Below are 14,225 nucleotides of genomic sequence, written 5' to 3'. Positions count from 1 at the left end.
AGCTGATATTTAAGTTGCAATACACGGGTCTGGATGTCAGATTGGTCAACTGGATTCAGGATTGGCTGTCTGATAGGTATCAGAGAGTTGTGTATGTTGGAGCAGTTTCAAGGAGACAGAAGGTTACAAGTGGGGTCCCACAGGGCTCAGTACTAGGACCTATATTGTTTAATCTTTATATCAATGACATTGCCAGTGGATTGCAAGGGGATATTCAGTTGTTTGCAGATGATGCGAAGCTGGGAAGGATTATTAGTAATAGTGCAGTTGTGGTAGCCCTGCAAGAGGATTCGAATAAGCTAGATAGATGGGCAAATGAATGGGTGTGTCAGTTTAATGCAGCAAAATGTAAGGTCTTGAGGTTTGGGAAACATTGATGGGATGCTGCATACTCTATGGGAGGAGTTATAGTGGAGGAAGTTGGGGAGACAAGAGATCTGGGGTTGATGATTGATAGAAACCTGAAGTTTAGGGGACATATTGTAAAGGTGGTGAAGGTAACACAGAGGATTGCTGCAATTATGAGAAGGACACTGACCTGCAGAGATAAGAGGGTTATCATTCCATTGTATAAGTCTCTGATCAGACCACACTTGGACTATTGTTCTCAGATTTGGTCCCCAGGATTTGAAAGGGATAAATTAACTGTGGAAAAGATATAAAGACGGATGACAAAGATGGTCTCAGGACTGTACAAGGATAGTTATGAGAATCGGCTGAGGGAATGTGGACTGCAGAGTTTGGCAGATAGAAGGAGAGGTGATATGATTGAGACTTTTAAACTGTTGAGAGGTGGTTACAGGGTTGACACTGGGGAGTTCTTTCACTTGGTTGAACAGCGGGAAGGAGTAATGACAAGAGGCCAGCCCTGGAAGTTACGAAAGGAAACTGTGAGGCAAGAGGGTGAGGAGTGGTTTATTTGCATGGAGGGTGGTTGAGCCGTGGAATGCATTGCCTGGTAGAGTGGTGAGGGCAAGAACGGTCAATGAGTTTAAGGAGTGGTATGATAGACTTTGTGTTTCTTAGGGGGAACCTTCCCTCGATGAGTCTTGACAGACTTTATGTTCTTAGGAAGGACCTCCCACGATGAGTCTTTTGACTCCATGGAGGCCTGAATAATAATAATAATCATAACTAATGAGGATATTTCTGATACTTTCCTTTTTTGGCTGTGCAAGAATAGAAGGGGAAGCTTGATGCCAAGGTCAGACATATTTGAATAATGTTATCATCTGAATATGAAGGTGGAAAACAGAGAAGTTGTTTGACCTCAGCAGAAGACTATTCTGGTCTTCTGCTATGGTCATATTTTACATATTAAAGCTCATATTTTATATTTTTTCTTAGTATGAGTCAAGGTTTTGATATTTGACTCTTAAAAATCTTCTGCTTTAACATTAAATATATTATGTTATATTTTAAACTAGATATTGGAAGGAAGCTGTAGTCAGGCTGAGTGCAATGCTGAGGTTTTTCACTTGAATTATTTCAGATATGCTGAATTTTTATCACGGACTGTTTTGGAACACTTGTTAATGAACCACAGCTTGGATAGTTGTCATGAATTTTATGTGGAAGGTGGTGGTGGTGTGTGTGGGGGTGGGAATTGAAGGCCTTCATGCCAGCAAAGATTATTTCAATTATGTCAGAGCAGACCTGCATGCATAAACTGCTTATGGATTTATTTATTTTCTAGTCGCAGACATTTTTTTTTTGTTTGCTAACTTCTTTTTGTTGGTAAACATTTTATTTGACTTTTTTTTTTTTTTGCATATTTATGTAAAAAAAACCTTTGTAGTGCTTGAACCTTCGAATATAACAAAATATGCTTTCAGTTTCTTATGCACTAATGAAACCCAAACTAGTTACATACCTACTGTGACTAAATAACTGAAATAATTCTTCTTGGAATGATGACCACCATCTATCATTCTGCTCTAAACCTCTGACTACTTTTTAAACCTCCAACAGGTAATTTCATACTACAGTATAACATACTGTAGCTTTGAATACATCAAGTGGCTAGTGAGATAATCACCAGCTTCACATTTAACCTATGCTGCAATACACATATAGGTATTTTCATGAGTGCTATTCTGCTAAACTGACATTATTCCTACACACCTATTAAAAATAAAGCACAAGAAACTTCAACATCCATTTGATAGTTTGAAGCTGCTATTAGTTCCCCCCCCACACACACACACACATACATACACAGCACTGTTGTGTAGTTTTTCAGTTTTCTGTGATATATATGCTTAGCTAGATTGGCCAAATTGTTATCAGTAGGTTATAAGTTTGAATTCCACCATAATCATGGATATTTTCTAAATATTTTTAGGTGGTAGAAGTATGAGGGTTGTTTGAAAAGTTTGGTAAATTTCCAATAGACAGCGACACAATTCATTCATTCATACCAGTGTCTGCACTTATCATCTTTTTCATGACCCCTGGCAAAATTTTAGCCATGTGCGATGTGTAGTTTTCGTTTGGCAAACGTTTAAAATGACCATGTTCACATTCTTCATAAAAATGGAGAAAAACGAGTTTCGTTTTTCTCCATTTTTATGGAAAATGCAAAGTTTCGTGCAGTGAAAAAACACTTTTATTTGAAGACATGGACTGCCATGCAGATCAAAATCGAGTTAGATGCAGTTCATGTTGACTCTGTGCCAGCATTAAAGACTATTTATTTTTGGATAAATGAGTTTAAATGTGGTCATAAGTCCATCGAAGATGAAGTGTGCCCTGGATGCCTGTCTGAGGTCACTACAAAGGAAATGATTGACAAAATCCATGGTATCGTTATGGAAGACCGCCAAATGAAAGTGCATGAGATTGATGAGATTATAGGCATCTCAACTGAATGGGTGTATAATATCCTGCATGAAAAAGCTGTGTACTGTGAAAAACTGTGAAAAAGCACCCATGTATCCTGCATGGGTGCTGTGATTGTTAACTGTCAATCAAATATGCATGCAAAAAGACATTTCAACACAGTGTTTGTCAATGTTTAAACACAATTCACAGGATTTTTTTGTGTCGATTCGTGACTGTAGACGAAACTTGGATCCACCACTACAAACCTGAGTCCAAGCAGCAGTCAAAACAATGGACAACGCCTGGTGAAAGAGCACCGAAAAAAGCGAAGACTGTTTTGTCAGCTGGGAAGGTGATGGCCACTGTTTTTTGGGATTCCCGAGGAATTATCTGATAGACTATTTGAAAAAAGTGTAAGACAATAAAAAGAGTCTATTATGTGTCATTGTTCGACTGTTCAAAAGAAGAAAAATGAAGAAAAAATGGTCAAGATTTGTGCACTTCATCAAGACAACGCACCATCCCACACATCCACCGTATTCTCCGGACTTGGCCCCACGTGACTTCTTCATGTTCCCAAAGTTAAAAATTTGGCTCGGTGGGAAAAAAGTTTCTTCAAACGAGGATGTCATCAAGGCTGTCGATGACTATTTTGCACAATTTGACAAATCCTACTTTTTAGATGGGATCAAATGTGTAGACCTCGATAGAGACTATGTTGAGAAATAAAAGTGATTTTTTCCAAAAAAATGTTTAAGTTACTTTTTTTTACCAAATTTTTCGAACAACCCTTGTATTTTATTTTGCAATTTGGGATCGCTACCACCTTGATTATTGGAGATCTGAAGTGGATTGAAAGAGTACCATATTGGTCTGTAAAGTAGGGTTTCTGGATTATCTAATCCATAACCCTATGAAATACAACTGTACTGTAAGCTAATAGTCTTTTATGGAAGTGATTCACATAATATCTATATACATATAACCTTCTTTCCGCCATGCATTGAATTTGGATCTCATCTTTGTTGTCAGTGAGTTTTATAGACTCACTGACAACAGTGAGTTTTGTTTTTACTACTTTTCCACTAATAAAAGCAATTCATTTCTGCAAGAAAGAACACTGTAATAGATAAATGCATTTATCCTTGTTGCTTACTTATTATGGCAAGATAATCATAACTACCAATTTTGCAGGTCTTTGGTACCCCATGTTGAATTTCAGCTGTCTATTTTTTTGCAAATCATTGCAGAGCTGTACCAGTTTGTCCTTCTGTTGACTATTTCACATCTAACCATTTTTAGAGATTATATGTCCTGTTCTGGTACTGGATCTTACTTGTGTTTAAGTTATAGAATAAACTTCATGAAACCAGTAATATAGCACTTAATTACCAAACAAAACATCTTCAGATTAGTCTTTGCTAACCTAAGAGCATTATTTAATTTCTTAGAGATACATACACACACCCACACCAGTGAAGCTGTCCAGTGAAATTGGCTATAAACAAAGAAAAGTATATGTGATAACACAATGATCATATCTTAACAACTTTTCTTTAGTCTAAATAGAATAATTGCAGAAGACAACCATGAGGAGTGTAACAGTTACATATCCAGTATTAAGTATATTAATGAGTTTTATCTGTTTATAACCAGCCTGGTTGGCCAAGTAGTTAGCGTATCTGCTCTCCAGCCAAAAGGCTGTGGGTTCGAATCCCACCGCGGGCATGGATGTTTGTGATTGTCTGTGAAAGAACTAGTGGTGGTAATCGACGATAGATGGCATTGGTGTTAGATGATGCGGGTTGGTGAAGTAGTGAGACTCAGAGTTGATGCCCTGCCTTGATGAGTCTTCGGACTCCTTGGAGGTGTGATATAATAATAAGCTATTTCATTATATCTCAAAATGCATATGTAATGCTAGCTTGAGCTAACAAACAATCTTTGGCATGTACAATTTACTTCAGTAATGAAATTGATATTTTCTTCCTAGTTGTATATAGTTTATTCCAGAAATTCTTTGACATGAATGACACATTTTGTTTGTGTAACATTCATGTTTATTGATACATTTTAACATCAATTAGTTATATTCAGAATAATATTTTATATAAAATATTAAGTTTTACATGTAATTATGTAAATTATTATAATTTTCTCTAATTATAGAAAAATCTTGTCACTCAGTTAGTTATGGAACGAGATGAATGGAAGGCAAAAATGACTCAGGCACTAAATAGTAAAATAGAAGCAGTTGCTCAAAATTCAGCACTAGTGAGGTATGTTCACATGAAAAAAAAAAAGAAAAACAACAAAAACAGCATTCCTGTTATGTAACTCTCATTAATAATTCATTAGGAGATAATTATAAACACTTATAAAAAATATATGCACCTTAATTTAATCTTGTTTTATTTGATGTGATGTATCTACTCATGCAGTTACTAAACCATACTCCAAACATGACCAACCAAGGCCAATCTGGTTAGCGTATCTACTCTCCAGCCAAAAGGCTGCTCTTTCGAATCCCACCGTGGGCATGGATGTTTGTGATTGTCTGTGAAAATATTAGTGGTGATGGTGAGCGGTAGATGGCATTGATGTAGTTTCGGTTCATTGTAGTTGGTGGGTTGAGTGGTAGAGAGTTGTAGATAGGTACCCTCCTTTGATGAGTCTTTGGACTCCTTGGAGGTATCATGTAATAATAATATCTTGAAACATTTTAGTGATATGTGGAGAAATCTTGGAGGTAATCAAATTATTACAACAGTTTGAATAATTGTGATAAATTTTCAGTGTGTGTGTGTGTGTGTGTGTGTGTATGTATGTAAATATGTTGATGAATACTTTCCTAGCTGTTGTACATGGATTTTTATTTACATGGCTGATTATGACTCATTAAAGGAGACTATAACAGTATTAATCGTTACTGTTAATTTAATAGCACTCTCTCTCTCTCTCTCTATATATATATATATATAGAGAGAGAGAGAGAGAGAGAGAAAGAGAAATATAGTAACTATCTACAATATGAAAGAAAAATCTAAGCCATTTTTGGCAATGGGGAACGCTTTTTTTTTAATGAAGTTGAATTTAATAAGGTATAAAATAAAGGATATTAATTAACATACCTATGTCTTGAAGATAAAGATGGTTAAAAATTTGACTAAAGACTTTATTTTGGGCCAAAATGGTATTCAATTTAAAGTATTGGGTACAAGATAGCAACAACTGCAGAAAATATATAAAGAAAAACAAGAATTTTAAAACCAATGACAAAAAAAGTTAAAACTGAAAAGATGAATTTGTAAACTTTGGATTTTGAAAGAACTGAAAATAAAAAACCTATTATATACACAGTAAGCCAACAACAAACATGACAGATGCTGGCTGTTTCGTTGAGTTAAAACATCATCAGATGTTTACTCATCTGGTGTAAACATCATCAGAAAACTAACTGTAAGCCAGCTGCATGGCCCTTTTGAGTTTGGTTGGTTCTAGAGTATTCAGCAATTGGACTCGTTTGACCAAAACATCTGCAGCCATAAAAAGAATATTCAAATTACAGAAATGTCTTCACTAAAAACAACAAACTACAAAATTTACTAAAACATAGCACCTGTCATGTTTGTCGCTGGTTTACTGCATATATAATAGGTTTTTTATTTTCATTTCTTTCAAAATCCAAAGTTTACAAATTCATCTTTTCAGTTTTAACTTTTTTCATCATTGGTTTTAAAATTCTTGTTTTTCTTTATATATTTTCTGCAGTTGTTACTATCTTGTACCCAACACTTTAAATTGAATACCATCTTGGCCCTAACTAACTGTTGTATAGCATCCATGTTACTGATGCACTATACATTGTCTACATATCTACCGTAATAAGTGAGTCATTCGGTAGAGAGAGGGGGAATAAGAATTGTTTCCATGTGGGCAAGAAAAAGTTCAGAAAGTATACCACTGATGTTCTGGCCCATGAGAAGACCAAAAAATTGTAATTTATTTTGTTTAATTGCCATGAAGGGGATAGTAAATGGGGTCTTTTTGTGTTTATGGCACATTGGCTGGTTCTTATTGCTTGCAATTTACAACAATGTAATTTGGATTCATTTTCTTGGAAATTGATGATGTTAACCTATTCAATTTCAGGGGGTTGTTTAGGTTGTATAGCATGCAAAGATATTTCAGCAGTAGACTTTTGGTTGTTTCTGGTATGTTTTTGTTTGTGCTTTTTCTTTGTGGTGGAAAGTAGATACTACTCTATAAAGAAAGTAGATAGTAGGCATGGGAATATTACAATCTCGAAAGTGTTCAGTTAAGCAAGACGTAATAGATTGAATGGCAGACCCAGTATATAATCGGTGTTGCATCCTGACTGGCAGTTGAATTTGTAAACTACATTATGGCATAGTAGAATATCAGTCTGAGTTATTGTGGTTCTATGTTTTAGTAAATTTTGTAGTTTGTTGCTTTTAGTGAAGACATTTCTGTAATTTGAATATTTGAATATTCTTTTTATGGCTTTATAGATGTTTTGGATACATATCAACACAACACATAGGTCGTGTTGATATGTATCCATAGGTATTTATCTAATTTATGTTCTTTGAGTTGGTGTAAACGTTTTTCAATTTGTTGTATGATGTTAGAACTGGGGATTGTTTTGTAAGTATTTGCATCATTGACGATGTCTAGAATTTTATTATGGTAATCTGTTTTGTTTATTATCGGCCTTACTGACAATAATGTTGGGGTTGTTTTTTAATTCTTTTATAGCATGTGAAAGTTGTGGTGAGAGATTTTGTGTAAGAATTATGTTACTATTTATGATATTGTTTATCTTTTTGAAAAACACATCTTTATTTGGATCACTTTCTAGTTTAGTTTGAGCTTCAATGATGTATTGTTTTCTAGGGAAAGTTTTTTGGAGAATAGCAAAATTTAGACCTTTATTTAATACTTCTGTTTTGCTGGAGATAGCATATAGTTAGATAAATTTTAACTAAAGGCATTATGTTTACTTTCTGTGTGTGTGTGGGGGGGGGGGGGGGGTAAGGATGTGCTACTTTGTGTTGATGAAGTTGTAAGACTTTTTCCATTTTTCATTATGACATTCTTCTGCAATGTAGGAATCACTATTAATTTAATGATTGTAATTTATTGGAAAAATATTAGTAATTGTCATTACTCTAAGAAACAATTGTGTGCCCATTAACATTCATGTTTTTGCTTAATGAAAAAAAATTATGGAAGGCTAGGGTTTAGCATAATTTCTGTGGATTCTAACATCTTTCTGTCTTTCTCAGGATAACATCGTGAGACTGACTATGCGAAAATGATTGGGGATGTCAGTTTAATGCAGCTAAATGTAAGGGCTTGAGGTTTGGGACACATCGATGGGATGCTGCATACTCTATTGGAGGAGCTATAAGTAGGTGAGACAGGAGATCTGGGGTTGATGATTGATAGAAACCTGAAATTCAGGGGACACATTGCAAAGGTAGTGAAGGTAACACAGAGGATTGCTGCAGTAATAAGAAGGACGCTGACCTGCAGAGATAAGAGTTATCATTCCGTTGTATAACACCCTGATCAGACCACACTTAGACTATTGTTCTTAGATTTGATCCCCAGGATTTGAAGGGGATAAATTACCTGTGGAAAGTGTACAAAGGTGGATAACAAAGACAGTTTCAGGACTGTACAATGTTAGTGAGGATCGGCTAAGAGAATGTGGACTGCAGAGTTTGGTGGACAGGAGGAGGAGTGTTGATATGATTGAGACTTTAAAGCTGTTGAGAGGTGGTTACAGGGTTGACACTGGGGAGTTCTTTCGCTTGGTTGAACAGCAGGAAGGAGTGATGACAAGGGACCATCCCTGGAAGTTACGAAAGGAAACTGTGAGGAGTGGTTTCTTTGTATGGAGGGTGGTTGAACCATGGAATGCATTGTGTGCAAGAATGGTCAATGAGTTTAAGGAGTGGTATGATAGACTTTGTGTTTCCTAGGAGTAACCTCCCACGATGAGTCTTTATAGACGTGTGTTTCCTAGGAAGAACCTTCTGTGATGAGTCTTATTACTCCATGGAGGCCTGAATAATAATAATCATAATCATTGTAATATCTCCTGTAATCGATCTCACTGAGATTCTTCTGCATTCTTCTATGGATTTTTCAATTGAAAAATCCATAAAACTCTTCAAAAAGTTCCATGTTTGGTCTCTGGTGGTGGTTTCTTTGTTTTGGAGGTGGGTTTCTAGATAATTTAGCCCTTAGCCTACCCACAGTATTTATACCAAGGTACTTAGTATAAATACTGTGGGTAGGCTAAGGTAAATTTGAGTCATTAGTTAAAGAGCCTGTGTAGCTCAGTGGATGTGGCGTTTGCACATCACGGCGCTTGGCCGCATGAAGGAAAACTTGGTTTCGAGTCTAGTCGGCGACTAGAGGAAATTTTTCTAAGCCTTTTTTCGACCGATTCCCGAGTTAGTCGATCTCTGGCACGGGCAAGCGGGTTTTCCCTCCCGAAAACTCGGGTTTTCTGTCCTGTAAACTCAAGAAAATCGACCGTAGAACCCACATTATTTCAGACATTAAATAGATTGTGTTAGGGTTAGGCACCACGAGATGGCGGCACATTTGAGCTGTCTCTCTTCACTGTATACCGCTTAATTAGTGATAGCCTTGGGCCATCTATCTCTGATTGGTACCAGTGGAAATTGAACTACCCACTCAGTCTCCAAAAGTTAGATTGGGCTAAATGGCCTTGCCTACTCCCCATATACGGGAATAAAAAGGCATTAGCTGATTTTTTTTTTTTTTTTTTTTTTTTTTTTTTATCTCCTGTAATCGATCTCACTGAGATTCTTCTGCATTCTATGGATTTTTCAATTGAAAAATCCATAAAACTCTTCAAAAAGTTCCATGTTTGGTCTCTGGTGGTGGTTTCTTTGTTTTGGAGGTGGGTTTCTAGATAATTTAACCCTTAGCCTACCCACAGTATTTATACCAAGGTACTGGTGTTTTGTTTGTGAATTTTAGGTAGTTCATACAGATGAGGAATAAGTGGATGAAGAAATTTGAGCCATTAGTTAAATTTCTTGTGTATATTCTGATATTTTTGAAGATACTATTGGTCCAGTTTTGGAATTCTTTTTAGTTTTGAATAAGTGTTTGGATGAAATAACTGCATTACTTTATAGCAGAAGTTCCTCGACTTTCATATCTTACATTCCCTTAAAGTAGTTTATAAATTTCATTCCCCTTCCAGAACAAGTAAATAGATAGACATGAAAGTTAGTAATGAGTATATGTACAAAAACTGAAAAAAAGAGAGCCAAAAGGCTGCACTTCAGTGATGCAAAATTATTCAAATTAGGTGGATATTGAATCTAACATTATTTCAAAGCTGAATAGAGAAACTACAAGAGTTTCGTGCCGAATATAGAAACTATAAAAGTTTTGGCGGATCCAAGTGTACATATACAGATTGGCAAATAGATTAACATGAAAGTTAGCAATGAGTATATGTACTTTTTTATAATATACAGTCGATCCTTGACCGACATGGGGGTGTAAGGGCACCCATCCCATGCACAGTCAAAAATCCACATATAACTTTTTGAACCCCCAAAAACTTAACTAATAATGGCTTACTGTTGATGGAAGCCTTACCGATAACATAAACAGTCAATTAACACATTTTATTATTATTACTTAATAACCTCCAAGGAGTCCAAAGATTCATCGAGGGAGGACACCTACTCTATAAATCTCCATCTCCACCTTCATCATCTACACCAATGCCATCTACCACCGATCATCACTAGTAGTAATCACAAACATCCATATCCATGGCGGGATTCAAACTTGTGGCCTTTTGGCTGGAAAGCAGATACGCTAACCGCTCGGCCAACCAGACCGGCAAGCACTTTGTTTTTATATCTACCTATCTCTCCCTTCCATCTGCTTCAGACGGATTGGGTCTCCTCCTAATGAAGAGTCACGGCAAAATAATGCAGCTGAAATGCCACTCCTTTGCTGCTGCATCCCCCTATTGGAGATATTCATGGCTATAGTCCATGCATGTTCACAGGGCCAGTTTGCTTGCCTGTTTGCAGGATGAAAAACCTCAGCTAAACTGGGGGGGGGGGGACCCTACTGCCTGCACCCAAGACCAGCTAACTTGGGTATGGCTGAGGAAGATCCTTGAACTCCTCACGTCTCCAACAAGAATCAAACCTAGGACACTCCTTCCCCAGGCATATGGTTGCAAAGCGCACAGCCACTAGGCTAACTGCACTTTCTTTTTGTATGCTATATATGGCATTTTGTATGTTATATATATTATATACTGTATTCTTACAAGCTCAGAAAAGAAAATGTTATTAAAAATTTATAAGGAAGAAAAAATAAAGTTACAGTGCTGTATTTATCGATACCATAAGTTTATGTCATCTGTTTATAAGATGAATCATCTGTCTCTGTTAGTACCTACATCGATATTGTCTTATATGATACAAAACACTGTGTATGTTATACATATTACCGACACTAGACATCAAAAATTTAAAAGATAATGTAAAAAAAAATTCATATTTATTTACAGGTGTAACAATCATTTATTGATAATGAAGAAGCAACAATATGATTGCTGTATGGTAGCGTAGCCTATACACAAATGAATGAAGCATTATTTTCATTGCATAAGGTATTAAAGTCATATTCATAATACAGTATTGGAAACATTGTTACATTTTAAAAAGACCACTTACCTGTGATGATAGGCTGATATGCAGTTTCTTCAACATGGGTATTTTGCTGTCTCCTTGCTGTCTTAGAAATGGAGGAGGTCAAAGGGGAAGTAGGAGAGGCAGGCACACTCGACGTAACTTTACAGAAATACATCATAATTCCTGTCTGACTTTTTTGCTTTTTCATTTCTCTATAAATGAAATCTTTCCTCCACCATTTGCTTTAGTATCGCTGATACTAAAGCAAATGGTGGAGGAAACCCCCCCCCCAAACTTTTTTGCCATGATTTCATAATTTCCTCAATTGACTCTGTCGTAAATCCTGTGAAGTCTCCAGCAGGAATTTATTGTTTCATGCTTGATGGCCTTCACAGCTTTTTCTCTAGCAATGATGGCATTTTCAATGATGTAATCCTTCCAGACTTTCATGGTCTCTCTCTATCGGGGTTCTCTTCCACAGCATTGACAATCCTTTCCATAGCATACCATGTGTAATTAGCTTTAAAGGTCCTTATGACTCCCTTGTCTAGAGGGAGTCATAAATTACAGATGTTGTATTTAGGAGGAAGACCACTTTGGTGTTGAACTCATGGAGTTCTGGGTGGCTGGAGATATTGTCCAATATCAAAAGAACTTAAAAAGGCAGTCCCTTACTGGCAAGGTACATTCTGACATCAGGAACAAAGCATCGATGGAACCAATCCAGAAAATATTTCTTGTTGTCCAGACTTTCTCGTTCTATGACTGAAAGACTGAGAGCTGGTGTTTATCTTTTCCTTTTAAGGCTCGGGTTAGCAGCTTTATAGATAAGGGCAGTCCCGATCACAAACCTTACTGCATTTGCACAAAACAATCCCTCCCTGCCTTAAATCCTGGTGCTTGCTTCTCTTCTTTACTAATAAATGTCCTTTGTGGCGTTTTTTTTTTTTTTTTCCATAATTAGGCACTTTCACTGCATTAAAAACCGGTTCAGGCAGATATCCTTTCTCTTCAGTGGTTAATGGCATCTGGGAATTCATCTGCTGCCTCTTGGCCAGCAGAAGCTGTTTCGCCTGCTGTCTTGTCAATTTTTAAGTGAAACTTCTTTCTAAAATTACCAAACCATCCTTCACCTTTCTTTTGCTTTAAGTTGTCATATAATGACTTTGCTTTTTCTCTAATCATATTAGAGTCTACAGGTATGCCTTTCTTATAGCAGTCCTGCACCCACATAAAAGCTGTATTTTCAATATGAGATAAAAAAGTATTTTTCAAAAAAAAGTGCAAAGTTTTCGTGCCTGCTGATATAACTGCAGTGACGACTTCATGAATTTCCTTTTCTTTTTTTACAGTGGTCCTTATGCTGGATTCATTTATCTTGAAATGGTTGGCAACCACAGCTGCAGACCTCAATCCACAGTGCATATCAAGCAGTTCAACTTTTCCTTGTAATGTCATGACTTTTCTTTGCTTCCTGGGAGCACTTCCCTCATCTCTAATGGCACTTTGTATGGATCCTATGGTGTTTATTCAAGGTTTACGGTTGCACTAAACACTAATAAAAACACAGAAAAATACGTGAGAACTCTGAGAGATCAGTTTTTACTGCAATATGCAATTAACTGGAGAGATGAACTGCTCAAATGGAGATGATTAGCGTCACATAGCATTTTAAGTAGATGCTCACAACACTTGTGAGTTTCCACTTAAAATTGTTGCAAATCTCAAAAAAATTTTGCAATATATTTATTTAAAAAAATCAGCATATAAATGGACTCATGCAGTTTAAATCTGTGTTGTTCAAGGATCAACTGTAAATTGAAATAACAACTTTTAACTTTTCAAATATAATGTATTTCTCCAAAGAGTTAGTTTTGCATGTTGTGTTTTATTAAACATGTAAAATCTATTTTAAAAATAGATTATTATTATAATGAAAGTTTATTTTACTATAACAAGCCAAAAGGCTATTTTACCAGCGACATAAGTTGAGTTTAAGGGAGATGGTAAATCCCGTATTATTGTACAGCTGGGTACGAAACTCGGATCGAAATCCATCGATTCCTAGAGTTTCATGCCGAAAAAACTATCGGCGAGCCCAAGTGTAAGTAATCACTTGGGAAGTACAACACCAGGGAGCAAAGGTGCAGCAAACTCCATCACTTTCCTTAATATTCTCTCATAATGTAAAATGCAACTCCTAGGAGATGTATTACTGTTTTACATTATGAGAAGAGGTCACCACCCAGACCGGTTTCAACCTTTTTGGAGGTCTCATCAGTGAGTAGGTAGACCTGGAATATCAAGGTTTTAAGTGAACCGAACTTACATATACCTCTACTAATGAATTGCTAAAATGGTGTACTTATATATTGTTATTACTACTATAACAAGCCAAAAGGCTATTTTACCGGTGACATAAGTTAATTTTAAGGGAGATGGTAAATCCTGTATTATTGTACAGCCGGGTACGAAACTCGGATTGAAATCCATCCAATCCTAGAGTTTCATGCCGAAAAAAACACTTGGGCTCGCTGATAGTTTTTTCGCCATGAAATTCTAGGATTCGATGGATTTTGATCCGAGTTTCGTACCCGGTTGTACAATAATACGGGATTTACCATCTCCCTTAAACTTAAAATTTACTCACACTTGGATAAAGGATTA

The 14,225-nt window shown here is 36.3% G+C and overlaps 1 protein-coding gene across 1 annotated transcript in view; it reads left to right on the top strand.

Annotated features, from left to right (window-relative positions):
* Positions 1 to 14,225, top strand: part of LOC150110713 (uncharacterized) — a 410,078-nt gene that overhangs the window by 269,568 nt on the left and 126,285 nt on the right. Inside the window, exon 12 of the mRNA XM_090395888.1 lies at positions 4,993 to 5,102. Within this exon, the coding sequence (XP_090252014.1) occupies positions 4,993 to 5,102 (110 nt within the window). The remainder of the gene's footprint in view (positions 1 to 4,992; positions 5,103 to 14,225) is intronic.

This window comes from Typopeltis vanoorti, chromosome 1 (genome assembly GCF_054136105.1).
Source record: "Typopeltis vanoorti isolate ZY-2024b chromosome 1, IOZ_Tvanoo_1.0, whole genome shotgun sequence".
Lineage (NCBI taxonomy): Eukaryota > Metazoa > Arthropoda > Arachnida > Uropygi > Thelyphonidae > Typopeltis > Typopeltis vanoorti.
The sequence above is the reverse complement of the archived record's forward strand: the minus strand, read 5'-3'. Positions and strand labels throughout refer to the sequence as shown.